The sequence below is a fragment of the Ichthyophthirius multifiliis genome, assembly GCF_000220395.1.
Source record: "Ichthyophthirius multifiliis unplaced genomic scaffold scaff_1120509251359, whole genome shotgun sequence".
Taxonomy (NCBI): Eukaryota; Ciliophora; class Oligohymenophorea; order Hymenostomatida; genus Ichthyophthirius; species Ichthyophthirius multifiliis.
The window spans coordinates 27,842-49,372 of NW_004085950.1; the positions used below are offsets into that span (position 1 = coordinate 27,842).

General features: G+C 14.8%; 2 protein-coding genes across 2 annotated transcripts, besides 44 other annotated features; one reads left to right on the forward strand and one right to left on the reverse strand. All coding sequences in view use genetic code 6, as the record gives it.

The window, feature by feature from the left end:
* Window positions 1-172: 172 nt before the first annotated feature.
* Window positions 173-206: a microsatellite.
* Window positions 207-522: 316 nt separating this feature from the next.
* Window positions 523-619: a microsatellite.
* Window positions 620-916: 297 nt separating this feature from the next.
* Window positions 917-2,890, reverse strand: IMG5_188930 (k+-channel protein, putative; the record flags this gene model as incomplete). Its single annotated transcript, XM_004027087.1, has 6 exons — window positions 917-960; window positions 1,580-1,684; window positions 1,941-2,323; window positions 2,368-2,618; window positions 2,767-2,798; window positions 2,848-2,890. Coding segments are annotated over 6 exons (858 nt in total), but the record flags the coding sequence as incomplete, so codon positions are not given.
* Window positions 2,626-2,684: a microsatellite.
* Window positions 2,626-2,686: a microsatellite.
* Window positions 2,626-2,713: a microsatellite.
* Window positions 2,632-2,713: a microsatellite.
* Window positions 2,650-2,713: a microsatellite.
* Window positions 2,891-3,839: 949 nt separating the features above from the next.
* Window positions 3,840-3,894: a microsatellite.
* Window positions 3,895-5,319: 1,425 nt separating this feature from the next.
* Window positions 5,320-5,358: a microsatellite.
* Window positions 5,359-6,538: 1,180 nt separating this feature from the next.
* Window positions 6,539-6,577: a microsatellite.
* Window positions 6,578-6,929: 352 nt separating this feature from the next.
* Window positions 6,930-6,968: a microsatellite.
* Window positions 6,930-6,980: a microsatellite.
* Window positions 6,931-7,037: a microsatellite.
* Window positions 6,942-7,034: a microsatellite.
* Window positions 6,993-7,037: a microsatellite.
* Window positions 7,012-7,062: a microsatellite.
* Window positions 7,063-7,692: 630 nt separating this feature from the next.
* Window positions 7,693-7,738: a microsatellite.
* Window positions 7,705-7,738: a microsatellite.
* A 295-nt stretch (window positions 7,739-8,033) lies between these two features.
* Window positions 8,034-8,082: a microsatellite.
* A 1,494-nt stretch (window positions 8,083-9,576) lies between these two features.
* Window positions 9,577-9,609: a microsatellite.
* A 341-nt stretch (window positions 9,610-9,950) lies between these two features.
* Window positions 9,951-9,980: a microsatellite.
* Window positions 9,981-11,261: 1,281 nt separating this feature from the next.
* Window positions 11,262-11,320: a microsatellite.
* A 235-nt stretch (window positions 11,321-11,555) lies between these two features.
* Window positions 11,556-11,593: a microsatellite.
* A 999-nt stretch (window positions 11,594-12,592) lies between these two features.
* Window positions 12,593-12,623: a microsatellite.
* A 96-nt stretch (window positions 12,624-12,719) lies between these two features.
* Window positions 12,720-12,858: a microsatellite.
* Window positions 12,720-12,866: a microsatellite.
* Window positions 12,724-12,866: a microsatellite.
* Window positions 12,867-13,349: 483 nt separating this feature from the next.
* Window positions 13,350-13,443: a microsatellite.
* Window positions 13,444-14,331: 888 nt separating this feature from the next.
* Window positions 14,332-14,373: a microsatellite.
* Window positions 14,374-14,538: 165 nt separating this feature from the next.
* Window positions 14,539-14,567: a microsatellite.
* A 965-nt stretch (window positions 14,568-15,532) lies between these two features.
* Window positions 15,533-15,586: a microsatellite.
* Window positions 15,587-17,149: 1,563 nt separating this feature from the next.
* Window positions 17,150-17,213: a microsatellite.
* A 1,621-nt stretch (window positions 17,214-18,834) lies between these two features.
* Window positions 18,835-18,873: a microsatellite.
* Window positions 18,840-18,874: a microsatellite.
* Window positions 18,875-18,917: 43 nt separating this feature from the next.
* Window positions 18,918-18,985: a microsatellite.
* Window positions 18,919-18,988: a microsatellite.
* Window positions 18,989-19,179: 191 nt separating this feature from the next.
* Window positions 19,180-19,217: a microsatellite.
* Window positions 19,218-19,753: 536 nt separating this feature from the next.
* Window positions 19,754-19,819: a microsatellite.
* Window positions 19,754-19,821: a microsatellite.
* Window positions 19,754-19,827: a microsatellite.
* Window positions 19,754-19,830: a microsatellite.
* Window positions 19,823-19,881: a microsatellite.
* Window positions 19,882-19,987: 106 nt separating this feature from the next.
* Window positions 19,988-20,656, forward strand: IMG5_188940 (hypothetical protein; the record flags this gene model as incomplete). Its single annotated transcript, XM_004027088.1, has 1 exon — window positions 19,988-20,656. A coding segment is annotated over one exon (303 nt), but the record flags the coding sequence as incomplete, so codon positions are not given.
* A 98-nt stretch (window positions 20,657-20,754) lies between these two features.
* Window positions 20,755-20,799: a microsatellite.
* Window positions 20,800-21,500: 701 nt separating this feature from the next.
* Window positions 21,501-21,531: part of a microsatellite that runs on past the window's edge.

A 21,531-nucleotide genomic window follows, 5' to 3' on the forward strand; every position in this document is an offset into this window, starting at 1 on the left:
GAGAATCTGATGGATGTGATTATATATATTCCTCACATAATTATACTAAATCAGTTTTTTATTTTGAAGTAATTCTTTTTGACAATTGATTTTTTTAAGATTATGCTTACATCTAATTTTCTAAAGTTAAATTACTTATTTGCAATTTTATTGATGTTTCTATAGAAGCAGATTTATTTCTTACTATTTTTTATTTTTTATATTTTAAAAATTATAACTATTTTAAAGTAGATTTTTTACTTTATTCTTATTATTATTGCTAATTAGTCAATTATTAATTAATAACTTCTTAATGGTCTTATGAAAATTCTTATTATATTGCAGTAAATGTTTGAATGCCGAGTATATTTGAGGTATTTTATTAATTATTTGAAGTAGCTTTTATATAAATATATATACATATATATATTTTTAAAAAATAAATAAGTGATTTTTTGTTTTGTTTAAATATTATTAAAGGATAAATAATATTACCATTATCTATTTACATTTATTAGTTAATGACTGGTAACTAATTTTAATTATCTAAATTATTATTATTATTTTTGGAATTTCGAATATCTGAATTATTATTATCTTTTTAAAAATTATGAATATCTGAATTATTATTATTATTTTTTTAGATTTACTTTTTTAATTTACATATTGTTTATTTTTATTTGTTTAATTGGAACTTGAAGTTTGCTTTTATGTCTCTTCTTCTGATTTTTTATATCCACCAAATAATTATTTTAATGCAGGATTTTAATTTTGGATTATTTTTTCTAAATCTTCTTTATTTATTGATTCTCTTTACATTTATTATTTCTTAATTCTTTAAGAGGTATTAGTTTCTGATAAAATTTCATCATAATAACTTTACTCATCCCTACTACTTTCATTTGAAGAAGTTGTATTAAAATATTTTTCTAAATGTTCAAAATACATATGTATTTTAATAATTCCAATCCAACAACTTTTCTATAATAAATAAGTATTTTATTTTTCTTTCCTATTTTTTTAATAATCTGCTCTCTACTCTTATATTTTATTATTTTCAAAGATTTATTTTCTTATAATAAAATTTTTATCGTTTTTATAAAAAACATAAGGACAATCTATTAAACTATGAGAATATTCTTAACAATTTAAGCACTAAGTATCTACTCTTCCATAATTATTATATATATTCTAACTATCTTTTATCATTATATACGTTTCGTAATCTAGTGGATATTTTTTTAATAGATCTATAAAATCTTAATAATCTATATATGCTAAAGTTGACATAATCATTGCTTTTGCGGCTAATTCTCTTCCTTTTTGAGTAAAGAATTCTTTTTCTCCTAAAATTTTGCCTTTCTTTTTTTTTAATAACAAAAAATTAATTTTTAAATTACATTTAAGTATTTTAAAGGTTTCCGTAACTAATTAAACATATTTATAGAAATTTCAATATTTCCTTAAAGGATATAATAAAGTTTTTCCGATTGATCATTTTCTAAGAAAACATATTCTTCTTGATTAATTTAAACTTCTTTGAATAAATTAGCTAATTCTTTCAAAAAATTTTTTGAATAATTCAGATTAAAAAAATTACAAGAAGTTAATATTTTCCCATAAACATCTTCTTTTAATGAAGTTTTCAAAGTAGTAGTAAGATTATCAACAAGTTATTATGCAATATTATATTCTTCTTTATTTTCTTTATGTAGATATTCAATATATTTTCTAATTTATCTTTACAAATGGTTATTAACACACCTTTTTTTCATGAATTTATTTATTAAAACTAACTTTTTTCTCAAAGAAGCTGAATTTTAATAAATATTTGACATTATAGTCCCTATTTAATTCAATGTAAATGCAAATATTACACAACTAACTAAAGCCATCATAGTAGCGAATATTTTTTCATCTTTTTTTAGTTTTATTTAAATAATGTATTTTATATAAAATACTTGTATTTTTAGGAATAATATCTCCATATCCCAATGTAGTCATTGTTACTATACTCCAATATATGGAAGTTACATAGATTTCTTACCAAGGATCATTTTAGGCATGAATATCAGTCAAATAGGATATGTTTCCTTTTTGCATTTCAAGAATCCCTATTTTGTAAAAAGCACAACCAGATAAATGTGCTACAAAGAAAACAAGAAAAATTAGTTGAAGAGAATCTGAGAGAGTACTTAATTAATCTCTTAATTAAAATTTATTTTCAATAAAACTGTAAATTTCATAAAATTTACAGATTTTTAATAAATATATTATGCTTAAATAATTTAAATTATATGAAAATATACTAACTAAATAAAATACTAATATTATTATATCAAATCTTTTTTTATTGTATTATTTTTTATTTATTTAAATATATATTACATCATAGTTGTTTTTAAATATTTTTTAAATATTTAATATCTTATATTTACAATTTCGCCTTTTGAAAAATAAGATGTGTTAAGTTTTATATATATTTGTAATAAAATGTTTGACATTGTAAAAGAATCAAAAATTTATAAATAATTAGATTTTAATATATCCCCAAAGGAAAATCTTAAAGGCAAAATAACGATATTAAATAAAATAACAATAAATTCGACTAAACTAAAAATAAGTTTAATATTTGATTCCTTTATTTATAAAATATAAATATTATTAAATTATATAATATATATATAAAATATAATATATATATATATTTATATTATTATATATATATATATATGTCAATATTTTTATATATTTTTTTTTTTTATATTTATATTTATATATATTAACTGAATCTAATATTCCATGTTTTGTAGTGTTATCTTATTATATATATTGTAAAAAATATATAATAAATATAAAAAAAAATACTTTGAATGAATTCTTTTAACCTTTTAAACATAGTGCTTTTTTCCTATTTTAAAATAAAAAATTTTAAATAAATAATAGAATAATAATTATAATACAGATGAATTTTAAAATTCTTTTTATTATTAAATATAATCTTAAAAATTAAATGTTAAATCATTAAAGCATTTTAGTCTTTGTGATTTCATATTTCTAAACATAAATATTCTTGATTTAGCAATTATTTTTCGAATAAATTTAGAAATTAAAAAGCCTACATTAAACTAATTAAGTATTTTTTATTAATTTGGTTTTAAAATATTTTTATTTAAAATAGATTGTTGAGGTTATTATAAAGATACTTTGTATTACAATTACTAAGATTAAATAGGTTAAAGTAATTTATTATTTATATCCATTGATGATTTTTTTTTTTATATATGTAATTTGCTATCTTTGTCACAATTTTAAATGAAATTTGCATCTTTTTTAAATTACTTTTTTATTTCGTTTTGCCTTCTAACTGATATTTCGTCAAATGATAATTAATCTATTTAAAAATCTATATATTTATCATTAATGTTTATTATATTAGCTTTTTTAAATAGTTATTATCTCATACGAGCTCCTTAATGATTATAATCATAACTTAACTATAAATCACTTTGCTAATGTTAATAAGTTTAATCTTATTCCATATTAATAGAAATCTATTATATCATTGAATAATAAAATAAAAAATAAATATTTTTTTATTTCAAATATAATTTTATTAAAATTAACAAATTATTTAATAAGATATTAAAATATAATATATATTAACATAAATTAAATATATAATTTATTTTGAAAATTCAAAGAAAAAAAAGAATATTAAAATCAAAAAATTGTTGATATCAATTATAATAATAAATATTTATTTCATATAAAATATATTGAAAATTAAAATGATATATTTTAATATAAAAATAAAAAAAGTATAGATTATTTAAATATATATATAAAAAGAGAGATTAAATTAATATATAATAAATATAATTAATTTATAAGAATATAAAATATAATAATAAAGGCACATATAATATTTTTAATTTTTATTTGATAAATATTATTTTTTTTATTTATTTTCAATATTAAAATGAATTAATTAAAGATATTTTATTTTAAAAAATTTTTTTAACTTTTTTTTATTAATAATTAGTTTTTTAAAATGATTTTTACGTATTATCTTCCATATTAATTTGATATTAAGAGTTAATTTTATTCTTTTATAGATTTTACTTTTTTGAATTAACACTATAAAAGTTGTCGAATTTTATAAAATCAATATTAGAATTATTTTAATTATTTTAACATTATATTTTTTTTTTTTTTTTATAATTATTTAAAGAGTTGTTTTGATAATTTGTAGCTGAATTATCTAATATTAAACATTATTATATTGCCTTGTTTTTATACTTGCCCTTTTCATATAAGTTACAATACAAATTTTCACTTTCACCAGTTTTTATATATTTTTCACAACTTAAATCGTTATTTTATTTAAAGTTTTCTTATTTTTACAAATTATTTATTAAAATGTAAGTATTTTATACTTATTACTAAAAATTATGATACTTTAAGTCATTAATTGATTTTATCGAATTAATTTATAAATTTTGTATATTATTTTTATTTAATTAATTTTACATTAATAATAAATTATTAGAATTTTTTTAAATTACTTTAATATTATCAGATAATTTAAGTTATTATTCTTTTTTCTTAGAAGTAGTAGTATTAGTTTTTTAAAGAAAACCGGTTTTTAATTTATTTCTATTTTAATAAATCATTGAACTTTCATTTTTTGTGCTCATATTTTATTTTTTGTATTATAAATCTTCAATTTATTCTGTTAAAGCTCTTTTTTTAATTTAATTAATAAAATGAATTCTTTGAAATTTACCTGTTAATTCTTATTATTTTTTAGGTATTTACATATTCAGATTCGGGTAATTAATTTTTAGTTGATTATGTTTGTAATAAATCTTAATATTTTTTATTTTATTTTATGATATATTATTAATTAAGCGATTATTCAGAGTTTTTTTAATTTGTTTTTTTACTATTACTTAATTTAAGTTCTATTTAAATATTTTTTTATTATAAGTTTAGGTATTTTTCATTTTTTTTAGAATTTGTATTTAATTTAGCTTTATTTTCAATAAGAATATTAGACTATTGAATTTATTAATTTTATAAATTATTTTAATAAGAAAGTTAGTTTTTATTTAAAATATTTACTTTTTATTTATAATTAAGTGTTTTCATATTTTATTAGGAATAGTTTAATTATTTGTTTTATTTCGGAGCTGAATTATTTTTCTATTATTAATAACTATTTTAATATAAAGAAAGATTATTATAGTAATTCTAGTTGTTTTATTTTTGTTAAATTAAATTTAAATTTTCATAAAATACTTTCTATTATAAACTTTATTTTTATATATTACTTTTTTAAATTGTTTTCGATTATTATTAAATGTTTTATATTATAAGTTTTTATTGTTTTTCTATATCATTATTATTTTATTTTAATTATTTTTCTGTTAAATATTCTCTTTATTATTTCCCAACTTTATTTTATTCATTAAGATCATAAAATTAATTTTCATGAAATTAGAAACTATATTCCTCTTCTTAATCTGATTCATTGTTTAAATTTAATTGTTAAGTTTTCTTATTTTTTTATTTTATAGTTATTGGAAAAACATATCCTTTGTTTATTTATGATTAACTATATTTAAATTCTATTTCTTTCAAAGTTTATTATTTTAAATATTCTAATAATTATTACTCTAATGGGTCAGATTGGTATATTTATATTATTTCTAATAAGGTTTTGTTTGTATTAAGTTATTTATTTTAATTCACTTTTTGAATGTTCATATTTATTGTTGTTGTTTTTATTTTTTTTAATAAATTATTGTTTTTTATATTAACAAATAAAAATCTATTAGTTTGCTAATTTATTTTATATTAATAATCTATATTTAAAATTAATAAATAATTTTATTTATTATTTATTTTTTTATTTTTAAAAAAATTTAAATTAATTTATTTGATTTTTATTAATCATATTTTTTATATATTCTTTATAATTTTAAATAAAAAATTAAATATGAATTTTTAAAACAATATTTAATTTGCACTTCATGAAATAATCAATTTAGTATAAAATAAAGATTCAAATTTAACAGTTTTCAAAATATTGACAGCATATGATAAATATATCAGTAAAAAACACATTATATATATATTAATTATTTACATTATAAAAAGAAATTAAAAAAATAAATTATAATGATCCTTTTGCATTATAGTTATATGAAATAATTATTCATGCTTCTAGGTTATAAGATAATTTTACTGATTTATTAACAAATTCTAAAAAACTACAAAACATCCAAAATTAACAAAAAAAGTGGAATATAAATAAATACTCAACAAAACAATGTTTTAATATAGAGTTTGATGATGATAGTTTAGAAAGTTAAGAAGAAGAGGTAAAAGATGAAAATTATATGACAGTAAAAGAAAGAAATAATGGTGTTTTATTTATAGAATCATATTCTCCTTTAATAAGTTAAGAAAATAATTTACTTAAATATAATTAAAAAGAAAAATAAGCACAAAGTAAATAATATAATAATATAAATGATAATCCATTAAATTAAAATAATAATATAAATGATAATCTAAATAATAATTTAAACATTAATTACACTTCCTGTAATAGTAATTCAAGTAATACTTTTTAATAACAAATGGATTATGCGCAAATTAATAATTTTAATAATTAATAATACAATGAGAAAAAGTAATTATAAAGTCCAATATAATCTTCCGTAGGAAAAAATTAAGTTGGTATTTTTTCTAATTAAAAAAATGCTTTTGGGTCTGATAATTCTTTAAATAATAGATCTTTTGATAACATATATTCGACTCAAAATATGCAATTAAATAAATCTAATTCTAGTAACAATTTGAAAAATTTGAATCAATAAAGAGAAATTAATGAAAATATGTTAAAGTTTTAAGAGGATAAAGAAAACATTAATTATACTTAATAAAAAAACAATTAAAATAATAATAAAAATAATAATTATGATAATAATTAAATTTGTATATAAAATAATAAATAAAATTATAATTAAACTAACAATTAAAATAATTAGAAGAATAATCAAAATAATTAAAACCTTAACTAACTACTTGACAAAATAGTTTATTTAAAAGAAGAGTTAGCTTAAGGACTTTAAGTAATTATTAAAAAAAAATTAAAATATTTTTTTATTAGAGAAAATGGCTTCTTTATTATCATTTCAAAAGTTGGAAAAAATATGTTAATATTTGGAAAAATGCTGTTTAACTAATTAATGAAGAAGATTAGTTTAAGAAAAGAAATCATTAGAGAATTCTAAAAAAGATATTTATTAATTGGGTATTTTTTTTATTTAGAATAATATAATTATTTACTTATTTTATTTGAAAAAAATAGAAAAAATATAGTTTAAAAAAGACAGTATGGAAGAATAGCAAAAATTTATTTATTATAAATAAAAGAGTTAAAATATTATAAAAATGTTTTGTTTAATTTATCGAAAATAAAAATTAAAAATACATTTAATATGCAGCTTAATTTAAATTAGAAAAATATTTAAAATAAAAATATTTTGAAATATTAAATTAATTTACAAAAAGTGAAGTATTTTTAATTAATAAAATTAAAATAATTTTTTGTTAAAAAAAATAGAAAGTTATAAAAAATAAATGCAATATTATTTCTTATCAGAATTAAGGAAAGAAAATAAAATAATTTTTCGAATTATTAAAACTGAATAAAAATAATTAAAATTAATTAAAAATTATTAAATAAGAAATCGAAAAAAAGGAAAGTTTATTAAAGAAAAAAATAATGTTTAAAAAACTTTTTATAATTTTGAGAGAAAACTTAGAATTAAAAAAAAAATAAGAAATTCTATACTAAGCTATCTAAATTTAAAGAAAATAAAATAGCTTTGTGAATTTTATTTAAATAATTTAATTAAAAATATATTTAAAATAAAAAAGCAAACTTGCAACAATACATTATTAAAAAGTTTTAGTATTAAAGCATTTTAATTATTTAAAAAATTTTAAACAGTATTAATTAAATTTTGAAGTGGAGTTTTATGTATATTTTTAATTAAAAATTTATATATAATTTTATATTAAAAAAAAAATAGAAATATTCTTTATTAAAATTAAATTCTTAAATTTTTAGTCTCTGGAAAAATGTATTAATTTAAAAAAAGTAAAAAATTTAGAAATACTAATAACCTTCTTCAATATTTTTTATTTATAAATTTATGCTTTTATTTTTAAATGAAAATGAATACAAATAGTTTATTTTAAACATTACATCTGAATATTATAAAGGAAATATTCAAATAATATAGAAAAATAATGGTTCTAAAAGTACTTAGGCTATGAATTCGTTTAATTAAAGTAGATAAATAGAAATTTAGAATTTGAATACTGTTGGATCTTTTTCTCCTTCTTATATTCAAATAGAAAATTCTATTGTCTAAAAGTAAGGAATAATTCTTTAGTTTTTCTTCCCTTGTTATTTGAAGTTTAATAATGTTTAGAATAATAATAAAATAGTATTTAATTCTCATATCTTATTAAATCAATACATTATTTAAAAAGCTTTTAAAAATTGGAGACATTCTATAAAGTATTATTAATAAAATATATAACTTCTTTTAAAATAATAATAAAATATTTATTTTAATTAGTAAAGCAAAAATGTTTAAAAAAAAATAACTAATAAAGTTCTTAGCAAATATTTTACAGTTTTGAAAATGTTTGCAAATTAGTAATTATGCGATAAATATTGTATTTAAAAAATAAGAAACAAATAAAACAAAAGAACTTATTAAGTAATCTTTAATTTCATTTTTTTATAATAATATTTTTTTTTCAAAAAATAAATAAATAAAGAATATATTTTTTGGATTAAAAAAAATATATAAACAAAAAAAAAGAACTAATAATTTAATAATCTAAATAACAATAAAAAAAAGAAAAATTTATAATAAAAATATTTTGATATATTATCTTCGTTTTCGAAATTATTAAAAATAAAAAATAAAAAAATAAACTTGCTTTAAGCTTTTATAAAAATTTGAAACTAAATAAAGTCTTTAATTTACTTAAATAATATTGCTAATACAAAACCAAAAGCAAAAAATTTTAAAAGCAGCTTTGTTTAAACATAAATTAGAATGCTTTGAAATATTCTTTGGTTTTTGGAAAAAATATCAAGAAGAAAAAAAAAGAAAAAATAAGTTTAAAACCTTATTTTATAATTACCTAAATAGAAGATTTATTACAAAATATTTTAAATATTATTATAATATAAGAGTTAAAGTTAATAATAATTAAGGTATCAAATATATAAAATACAAATTTAATTTATTTTAAATATTTATATATAATAGAAATAAAAAGAAATTACGATTGTATTTATACAATAAGTATTTAAAGTAATATTATGAAAAACTAAAAGCCTATAGAAAAATAAGAATAGTAAAAAACGAACTAAAACATAAAGTTATAATGTCTTACTAATTGAAGCTTTAACAAAATTTTTTATATAAATTATTTACTTACAAATAAATAAGATAGCCAAAAATATTAAAATATGCAAAAGATTCTTTAAAAGTTTAAAAAATATTTGCTAAAAGATATTTCTAAAAATGGAGAAAGCTTGAAAACAGAAATTAATCATTTAAACATTTTATTGAATTGATTAAAAATATTTAACAAAGGAAACTTTTTGTCCTTTTAAAGCTTATAAAAAAGAGAGATTTTCAAAAAGAGAAAATAATAAAAAGTGAGCATTTACTTTTTTTAAAAAAGATTATTTTTAATGCGTTAAATAAATTTAAAAAGTAAAGAAAATATGAGAAAAAATGCTTAAACTATATAAAAATAATTGCATAATAAAATAAAATTAGAGATTAATTTTAAAATTGGAAAAGGTAATACATTTTCGTTAAAAATATTACTTTTTTAAGTGCAAAAGCTATTATTATGATAAAAAATAATTTTTTGAAAAAATATTTTTTAGTTTTATAAAAAAAATGGATACTTCATTCAAGAGAAAAGCAGTATATTTTAAGTAATAAGTATAATTTTAAAAAATAAATTTTTTTTGCTTTGTAAAACCTCGTTAAAAAGAGAGAAAAATGTGAATAAAATTATACTTTTTTAATAAAAAAAGAACAAAAAATTTAAAAAAATCATTTTTTAAATTTGGTTGAATAAACATGTTTAGATTTAAAAATATATAATATTAAATTAAGGTTATTTGAAAAGAAAAAAATAAGAAATTTTTGATTTTTGGATATATAATTTTAATTTGTTAAATATTAATAAAATACTTATAAAAAATAAAAGAGAAGAAAATAAAAATATTTAGAATTATTATGAATAAAAGAACTTTATTATCTAAAAGAAATGTTTTAGGAAAATAAAAGAATTCGTTATTAAAAAATAAAAAGAGAATAAAATTTAAGAAATAATTTTTGTGAAAAAAAGAGAAAAATTTTATTTAATTGTGTTAAAATATGGATTTAAAAATCTTTTTCGAAAATTCAAAAATATAAATAAATTTAGTTTTTGGTAAATTTAATTGAAAATTTTTAATTAAAATAAGCTTTTGGAAAAATTCAGAATATTTAGAAAATATATGAAACCTTAATTTAAATTTTTAAAAAGAAAAAAAATAATGAAAAAATGCTCTTCTTTTTTAATAAATTATATTAGTATTTGAAATACAAAAGCTATTTTAAAATAAGATAAAATTTACTTATTGAAAAATTATAAAATAAATAAAAGAAAAGAGTATTTGGGAAATTAAAAGAAGCCATATATTCAAAAATAATCAATTTTTGTATTTAAAAAAGGGTCTTTGGTTATTTTAACAATTTTGTGAAAATTTTAAAGCATGTGAAAAATTATTAAAAGAGAATTTATTTCTAAAAAATGAAATCATATTTGAAAATAAAATAGTAAAAGATAAAATCTATTAAGTTTAATTAAATAAATATTTTAGCTAAAAGTATTTTCGCATTTAAAATTTAAAAAAATAAAGGATGGTAAAATTAAGAAGTGAAAATCTATATTTTTAATATTTGAAGAATAAATGTTTTATAACTTTAAAAAAACAATGGAAAAATAAAAGAATTTCTAAAGAATTTTAAGATGAAAAACAACACAAATTATAAAAAAAATTGATGGCTTTTTGGAAATAATAAGTAAATTAAAATAAAAAAAAATGTGAAGGAATTTACTAAAAAATGAGAATTTTCAAAATAAAATTTTATTTTAATTAAATGAGAAATATAAAAAAATAAATCTATTAAGAAGAAAATAAAATACAATTAATAAAAAATTAATCAATTAAAAATTTTAAAACATTATTTTTTAAAAAATGGAAATAATAATCAAAATTAAAAAGTGTTTTTTTAAATATTTTCTGTTATCATTTAAAGATTTTCATCAAAAAAAAATTTGTTTAATGGAAAAAATCGGAATATAATTGCTTAATTGAAGAATAAAAATTAATTTAGTAATAAAAAGTTTAATAATTTTAATCCTATTAATAATAAAAAATTAAATAGAAAATTTTTATGTAAACTTTTTATAATTTTAAATATATTTTATATATTACAATATAATTAGAATATTTAAGAAAGTTGGTTAAAAGTAATAAAAAAATATTTTTGTAAGTTTAGTTTTGGAAAAAAATAACTAAAAGTTATTAAAAAAATCTTTTTAAATCTTAAAAAATGAATATTAAAAATAAAGAAGTTAATTTTTAAATAGCTAAAATTTTTATAAGTAAAAAATAGTTTTAAAATATTTACATTAATGGCTTTAAATGAAAGATTTTAATTTAAAAATTAAAAAATTAATAAATGTTTTATATGAAATATAAAATAATTAAACAAAATAAATAAAAGCTTTATTTTTAAATAAAATAAATAAATGTAAAATATAGAAAAATAAAGTTCATAAAGGATTTTTAAAAATAAATTAAATTGTTTTAACTTAAAAAAAAAAACTTTAACATTTTAAAATAGATCTATATTTAAAGAAAATTTGTAGGTTTTATTGAAAATACTATTTAAAGTTTTTATTAAGATTACTTGAAAATTTAATAATACTAATTTATTTAAAAATTAAAATTTATTAATTAAAATTTCTAATAACAATTCAATAATTTTTTAAATTAAAAAATTAATAATATTAAAAGAAAATGGTAATTTTTTATTATTTCTTTTTAAACATTTGTTTATTTTTTTTAAAAAAAATCTAAGTCTATATGTTTTAAAATTAAAAGCTGAATAAAGGAAAGTTAAAAAAAATAGAAATTAAAAATCTCAAGAATACAAAGAATAAATAACGTAAATTTTCTATAAAAAAAAAATTATTTAATATACATTAAAAAAAAACTAATAAGAAATATGAAACAAAAGTAGAAAATACTTTATATATGGATTGGAATATTTAATTAAAGTAAATATTATATTTTGTTTATTTATTTTATTAAAACCAAAAGGAAAGTAATTAGAAGAGGAATAATATTAGTATTATAACTAATAATAAAAGTAATAATAATAGCAATAAGAAATTATTAGAGCTTAATAATAATAAATGTTTATGAATTAATAACAATAATAAATAAATTAATAATAAACAAATTATAAATAAAAATATTAAGATATAGATATACTAAATGAAGAAAATTTCTAAAAAGAATATTATTAATATGAAAAAATCCTTAAAACGATTCATAAAACTAATATTATAATGAATAATATTTACAGCAAGAAGATTAAAATGAATAATATTAAAATGAAGAAGATTAAAAAGACGAAGATTAAAATTAAGAATATTAAAATATATTATATCAAAATTAAGAAGATTAAAATGAATAATTTCAAAATTAAAATGACTCTTAAAATTAATATTAAAACTTAAATAATAATGAATAATTGAATATTTTTTAACATTTTAGTCAAAATGAACAACTATAAAATAATTCGTAAAAAAAATCCTAGATTTATTCATAAAATGAATTTGAAAAAATATCTTAAAATTAATTTATATATAATTCTTAATTGGAAATAATAAATAATTCTTATGATCAAATGTAAAAAGAAAATTTATCTAATATTTCACAAAATTAACTAAATAGCTACTAATAAAGTTAAATGAACATTTATAATGATATAATTTAAGATGATAATAAATAAGATATTCAAGAAATAAATTAAAATTAATAATAATCATAATTTTTTTCTGATATAGCTGATTAATAATATTAATTATAAGATAATTATTAAAATCTAGTTTTTACAAACTTTTAGTCTTTTAAATATTAAGAACCCATTAAAAAATAAGGTAAAAACTAATCAAAATTCTAAACTTAATAATATTAAAGATAATAATAATATTAAAGATAATAATAATAATAATAATAATAATAATAATAATAATAATAATAATAATAATAATTATAATGAACTTAGATTAAAATATTGTAGAGTTCAAATAATCTTTATAAATTCATTCAAATAATTAATCCAATAATAAATTAAATATTCATTAAGGTATTATAATATATTTTTTATTTATTATTTTTAATAAAAGATATATAATTAAGTTAATCAGATACTTTTTATGATGCTTTAAATTAAGATTCTTTTGATAATTTATCAATAAGTAAATAAATCATTTTTATTATATTTAAAAAAAAAAGGTAATATTAATTAGAAGTAATTTGATTTGATTAATGTATTATAATAAAGCAAATAATATTTAATATTAAATAAGGTATTTTAATATTGGAAAAAATATATTAGTTAAAGGTAATAATTACATATTAATTTTATTATCTTAAATTTTAATAATAAAATAAAGATAATAAAAACTATAGTAGTAATTATTAATATAATAGCTTATGGACTATTAAAATATGAAAAGAGCTTTTATTTAATTTAAACTTATTTGTTAAAAAAGAATTATAAATAAATAAAAATATGAAAAATCTTATCTTTATACTTGCTTTTAGAGTTTTAAAACGTATACCAAAGAACAGAAATTATTAAAAAATTATTTAATTGAAGCTAATATGGATTAAAGGTAATTTCTATTTTAATGTATGCCAAAAAATAATTCTTGTAGTAATTTAGATAAAAGTTCCTAATAAGAGCATTATTATTAAAAGAGTTTTTCGGGAAAAAGCCTAGTTTAAGATACATCTAACTTAAATAAGTTATCTCCTCATTGATTTTAAAAATATTATTAATATATTTTATTTATAAATTTATGTAATAAAATATTTATATTATTCATCATATTTATTATTTATATATAAAAAAATAATTTTATATTTTTATTAATATTCATTTATCAATTAATTTTTAATTATTAATTATATTTTTTATTATTTATTTGATATATAAGATATTATAAAAAACAAATAGATTTAAAATTTATATTTATTACTTTTTTATTAAATATATATTTCAAATAACTATATTTTGCAGTGAAATGAATCTAAAATAATTTTAAAAATTAAATCTAAATAAAAAAAATGAAATTTTTAAAAAATATTAAAATTTATTAATAAAATTATATTAATATTATATTTTTAAAATAGTAAATAAATAAATTTGAAAAAAAAGTAGAAATGTTTAAATAAATAAAAAAAATTATTCATAATATTCTAAATAAAATTTATAAACAATTAATTAAACATTTTAATATATTCTATAAAAATTAGCTTTTTTAGATTTTTAATTTTATTTATATTTTACAAACAATATCTATTCCTAAAAAACTACATAATAAATGTTTTATAATTTATTCTTAGATTTCTATGCATAATAAAATATAGGAGTAGAATTTAAAACAAAAATAGACAAGAAAAATTTACTTTTTATTATATGAATTATAAAATTAGCAAATTCTTTTGAACAAAAAATTAAGAAGAAATCAAAAAAAATATATTTTTATAATTTCTAAAAAAAAATAACAAAAAAAAGTACTCGAATTTTTTTAATAGATATTTGAACAAAAATTAAAAAATATTAATCTATATTGTTTTGATGTAAAAAAATCTAATTAATATTTAAATGAAGAAAAATTTAGATATAAAATACAATAATTATAATTAAATTATTTTAAAAGTTTTTGAAGGATTTTGAAGTGTTTCATATTTTAATGAATTTGATTGTATGTAAATTTCTAAAAGTGGTTTTTTATAAAATTTTTCATGCTTATGATAGAAATTTTTTATAAGCATTTAAATGAAAGGATTTTTTTAAAATTCAGGTAATTTTAGAAGTTAGAAAATATTTATTAGTAGAAATTTTAAATTTTATAATAATAATAATATTACAAAAAAATAAGAAAAACAAAAATAAAAATAAAAATTAATAAATATTAAATAAAGAGGAAACAAAAATAATTAAAAAATAAAAATAAATAGATTTATTTTCCATATAATGCTTACTAATTAATGTGTTTAATTATATAATAAAAAATTACTCTTCATCATTATAAAAAAAATTATAAAATAAAAATATCTAATTAGAAAAAGAAAAAAATATATATATATATATATATATATATATATATATATATATATATATATTTATATTTATTGTCTTTTTATGTTAATTGTCTTCTATTTGTACAATATTAAGTACATAATATAACACTATCCTTTTCTTTTGTTTCTTACATTTTTTTTATTTTTTTATTTTAATATATTTACTATTATAGTAAGGGATATAAAATTCATTTACATATCTTTAATTTTTAAAGAAAAATAAACTTTATTTAAATTCTATATTTTAAAAGTCAAATATAATATTTTTCAGTTTAATTTTATAATATATTTAATTTATAAAAATAATGAAAAATTTATCAAAATATAAAAAACATATACAATATATATATAAATAAATTATTTGTTTTTGTTAATTATATTAAAAATATATTTATGATTTTTTTTTAGTAAAATATAGATTTTTGTTTTTTTCTATTGCTCAAAAAAATAAAAAAATAGACATTACTTTAATCATATAAATGTAAAACATAAATAAAATATTTAATAATAAAAATGGCTTTTTAATATTATAAATAAATAATTTTTATTTATAAAAATTTAAAGTTATAATCATAAATATAAAATTTTACTAAAATATTAAAATATAATAAAAAAATAAAATAAATTAATAAATAATTTTAATGCCTATACAAATTATTTACAAAAAAAATAAGTATAATTAAAAATAATAATAAATACATCTATTTATAAGCAAATTTACACACTAAAACTTTTAAATCTAATATGTATATATGTGTATAATAAAAAATATATACATTAAAATATTAATTAACAAAAAAAATATTTACTTAAAGTACAATAGAAATAAAAGAAATATATAATTATTAATATTATATATAATAATTTTCTTTTTATATAATTAAATTAGATTATTTATTCAATCATCTTTATTTTTAATAAGCTCTTTTATTTCACCATTCAATTTTTCAATTTTTTTTTCTGCAGATCATTATTCATACTTAAGCATATTTATTCTTCTAACTGTTTTAATATCCCTCTTTTCCTTCTTTATTATTTCATCTTTTATTTAAATCTTTTGAAAATAACTTGTGCTCTTGCTGGCATAACGCGAGTATTAATTTCCTTAAATAAACTAAAAAAATAATTAATAATTAAATATTTAATAAATAGTACTCAGTAGGAAAATCTATAAGTTACTAATCGTCATCTATCACATTTTAATATGAAAAAATATGATGACCAGGATTTAATTAATGAATAATATTACTAATATATTATTTATTAGGCAGCTTTGTCATACCGAATCCGAAATTTCCACCATTTTTTTCTTAATTAATTTACACAATTGTTTCGTATAGTTATATATATATATTTTTTTTTAATCATATTTGCTCCCCCTGGTGATAACTAACATTTTTTAGGACATCAATATGTTTACTTGCTTACTCCAAGTAGATATTCAGCGGTTATACAAGGGTTTTCTAAATCTGGTAAATAATACCCTAATTATTATACTGACAGATAAAAGTTTTATAAGGTTCCAAATAATTTATTAATTTCATTAATAGATATTTACTTAAGCAAAGGCTTTTCTTAATTAATTTTTTATTTTTTATTTATAATTAGTATTAATATAAAAAATTAATATAAATTAATAATAATTAAAAAATGAAATTAACTAATATAATTAAAATATTTTTTCTTTTGACAAATACAAAATAAAAGTTTTAGGCAATTTTTTTTTTTTAATTAAATAAAATAAATGCTAAAATGCATCAATTTTTAAAATAAAAAAAAATTGAATTTAACCATTAAAAACTAAAATATAAATTAAAAAAATAGAATCTCAAACAAAGTTTTTTATTTTTTATTAAAGATTTTTTTTTTCAGTGGACAAATTTAATTTTTAATAGGTTAAATTTAAAATTAAATTAAAATATAGGGAAAAAATAAAATGAAAAAATACATAAATTAAGGTATTATAAAATAATTGCAATAACTAAACAACAACTAAAAAATAGAATGGGATGTACAGAAATAAATTAGTAAGCTTATTATGAGTGCATAATAATATAGTTATGAAGAAATCAACTTAAGCATATAATAACATTATTAATTTGATTAAAAATTTATATATAATGCTTGCTATCCAGATTTTAAAAAATTAAATAAAGGTTCAGTCTTAAAATACTTAAGTATAATTCATTAATTTTATGATATAACTAAAAAATAAAAAGAAAATCCAAATATTACGAAAAAGTAATAAAAAATTGAAACTAAAAATAAAAAAAGATTAATTGCAGCAAAAATGATAAGGCAGGGCTGTAAAACAGAATTTATTCTTCATAAAACCTTACTCACTAGAAACTAAATTAATTCAATAAATAAAAAATTGAAATTAAATGAGGATATAGAAATAAAAGGTACAAAAAACAATAATTTAAAATTTTCTGAAGAAATTAAATAATGGATTGATGAAAATAAATATAAAGAGTAGGCAATAAATTGCACAGCTTAGCAAATAATGAATAAAGTTTCTTAACAACTAATAATTTGTAAAAACTTTTAAACACTAAGCTAGTTTACAGTTAATTTAAATAAAAAATGTAGACTAAGCTACAAAAGAATAGGATATTGTAAGCCTAAAATTGATGATTATATTACTAAATAACAATGATCTTCTTTTATTATGGAAATTATTCCTGTATTAATTAATGATTATAAAGCTATATATATTGACGAATGTGGAATTTGAATAAAAAATAAAAATAATTATGCATGGATTCCGAAAGGTTAGTAGCTTATAATGAAAAAAAAATAAAACTTCTAAACATTTCACTATTATTGGATTTATGACAAATGAAGGTGAAACTGGTTAAATGCTATTGAAAGATTGGACTTGCTAATTTGCCTTGATGAGGTTTATTTCAGAAGTATTAAAACATTATTTTAGTTTAAAAAACTATAAAAAAAAATATTTATTTTTGATTAAGCTCCATATATACAAAAAAGTTTTTAAGTAGTAAAATAATAAAATATCGTGCATTTGTACAGAAAAAAAACACTACAAAATTAAATCCTATAGAAAAAATGTGTGAGTAGTTAAAAAAATAGATAGGTATAAAATAAATTAAGGAAGAATATTAACTAATAAAGAAAATATATATATAATAAAAAATATCAAAAATAGATACAGTAAAAAATTATTTTGTAAACTCTATAAAATACTTTTAAATAGCATATTAATAAACATCTTTCAGTGGATTTAAAAAAATTTTAATAATTAGAATTTATTATAAAAATATATATAATTTTAAACAAAAAGAAAATAAAAAAAAAGAAATAAAAAAAAAATACATAAAAGAATTAATAAAGAAGTGAAATAAAAATATGTTAAATATATATATATATATATATTTATATATATATATATTTGTTTATAAATATTTATATATTTATTTATATTTAAAAGTTATTTTAATTTTTATAAATTAAATATAATATTTTATATATTTTTTTTTAATAATTTTTAAAATTTTTAATTTTTAAAAATATATAAATAATACATTTCTGAATATTCTTTTTGGTTTAATAGTTTTCCTTTAATAATATATTTATTATTTATTTTTTTATTTTTTAATACTGTTTTTTATTACAAGTTTAAATCTAAAATATTTAAGTCTAAGAAATATTTAAAATTTAATATAGAATTTATATTCTTTAAACATTATAATTTATTTATTTTTCAAAATAAAAATAATAATAATGACTAAAAAAATTAATATTTTGAATATAAAATTAAATTCATTTACTATAAATATTATATTACTTTATTCTAAATAAATATAAAAATTAATTTAAAAAACTATTAAAAAATGTAAATATTGAAATTTAAAAATTATTTTATATGATGGTAAAAATATAATCTAAAATATAATATATGAATTAATAAGAAATTATTAAATGTAAATATAAAAATTATTGAAAATATCTCAATTTAAATTGATATAAAATAGATACTAAAATTAAATGAAAAAAAAAAATTATAAAATTTTGTAAAATGAAAAAAAAAAAAAAATTGAATAAATTGAATAAATTAATATTTAGATAATAAAATAAATTAAATATAATGAAAAAACTGAAACAATGTATTTTAATTTCAAAAAGAAAAGTAAAAATCTCAAAATAAATAATTATGGTAAATAAATTATATTTATAAATTATAAATAAATATATTTATTTATTTATATATTTATTTTTTTTATTTTTTATTTTTTATTTATTTTTTATTTTTTATTTATATTATTATTATAAAAATTTAATATTATAAAATTTATAACTATAATAATTTATTATATAAATTTTTCATTTTTTTTTTTATTATTATTTATAAAACATTTTTTAATATAATTAAATGTATTAATAAAAATAAACAATAACTAAATTTCAATAATAAGATGATAATTTATTAGATTCCATAATTAATTAAGAATCTGAATGGTCAGCTAATCGTTCCAAATTGCATGCTTAAAAATAAATAAACCTTTTAGTTAATCGAATTAATCTATTAAAAATTGAAGAAGAAAGAGCTGCTAAAAGAATTGGTTATACCAAAGTAAAGACAATGAAAATATTAGAAATGAAGAAAAGAAATTAAGAAATTAGTCTTTATAAATCTGCTTCTATTAAAAATGAAGAAGCTTTTTTGAAATTATTATAAAAAGAAATTATGAATAACATTAGTAGTAGAAATTATAATAGAAAGAAATGAGATAATTAATTAATTAACTTAAAAAAGGTGATTATAATGGGATTGAAATTTAAAAAGATTAAATACATGATAGAGTGCATAATTTTAAGGCAAAAATTCATTTAGAAAAATAACTTTAACATAATAAAATTAAAAGTTTAAAGGAAGAATCGAGATAAAAAATTGTTAATTATTGGAATAATCATATAGAGTATTTATAATAATAATCTAAGATTAGAAGGGATTAATCTATTATGGAAAAAAAAACAAAGAAACTTTACTTGAATAACTAGAAAATTAAGAAAAATTACTTTTGAAAAAGTTATAAAATTCTTAAAATATATAACTTTCAGTTCAAAGGGAATTAGAAAATGTAATTACTATGCCAAATTCAGAAGTAATCAAATTGTATGACTAAAATTAAGCAAATTTAATAGAAAATGATAAAAAGAAAAAAAATTATTAAAACCAAAATGATTATTTTTATTTAATTATTATAAACATATATTTAATTATATAAAATAATATTAATAAAAAATGGATTTTTTGTTTTTATTTTTTCATTTATTTTCAGTTCTTTTAGAATAAATTCCAATCAATAATCTAAATAAAGAAGCCGAAAACCAGTGTAATAAAATTCCACTTGGTGCAGTAATTATAAAAGGAAAAGTGGTTAAAGGTAAAAGAAACGAATATTTAAAGCCAGGGTCATTATTTTCTTCACTTATAAATTTTGACAAATTCAAACAAGATAAACTTAAGCAAGCAAATGGAAGAATCAAAAAAGAATCTAATTAAGATAAGTTTTTGAACCATAAAACGCCTGAAGTTGTAAATTCAGGATATATTATAGGATTACAAAGAGCTTCGTTTAATTAAGTGAGCCAAATTAAAGAAATAGGTATATAAGTTAAATTAATAGCGAAAATATAAGAACTTATACCATTTTATTTTTTTAAATCTTTTTTTTGATAATGAAGCTTATTGCATAAATTATAGTCCCTGCTTTCAGAAGCTTTGATCAATTAAGCATCTAAATTTTCTATTTGGGGCTATATTAATTTTAGTTTGCGAAAGTTTAATCGATTCAAATGAATAAAAGGGGCATATAAAAGTTTTGTAGAAATAGAAAATGTCAAAATTAATGCCCAATTTAAAGGAATATTATGTTCTTTAAAAAAATTGAATGTTTTTTAAGTTTAGTTTTAAAGTTTTTAATGATAAGATCTTATTTTTTATTTAAATTTTTTTTCCATTATTT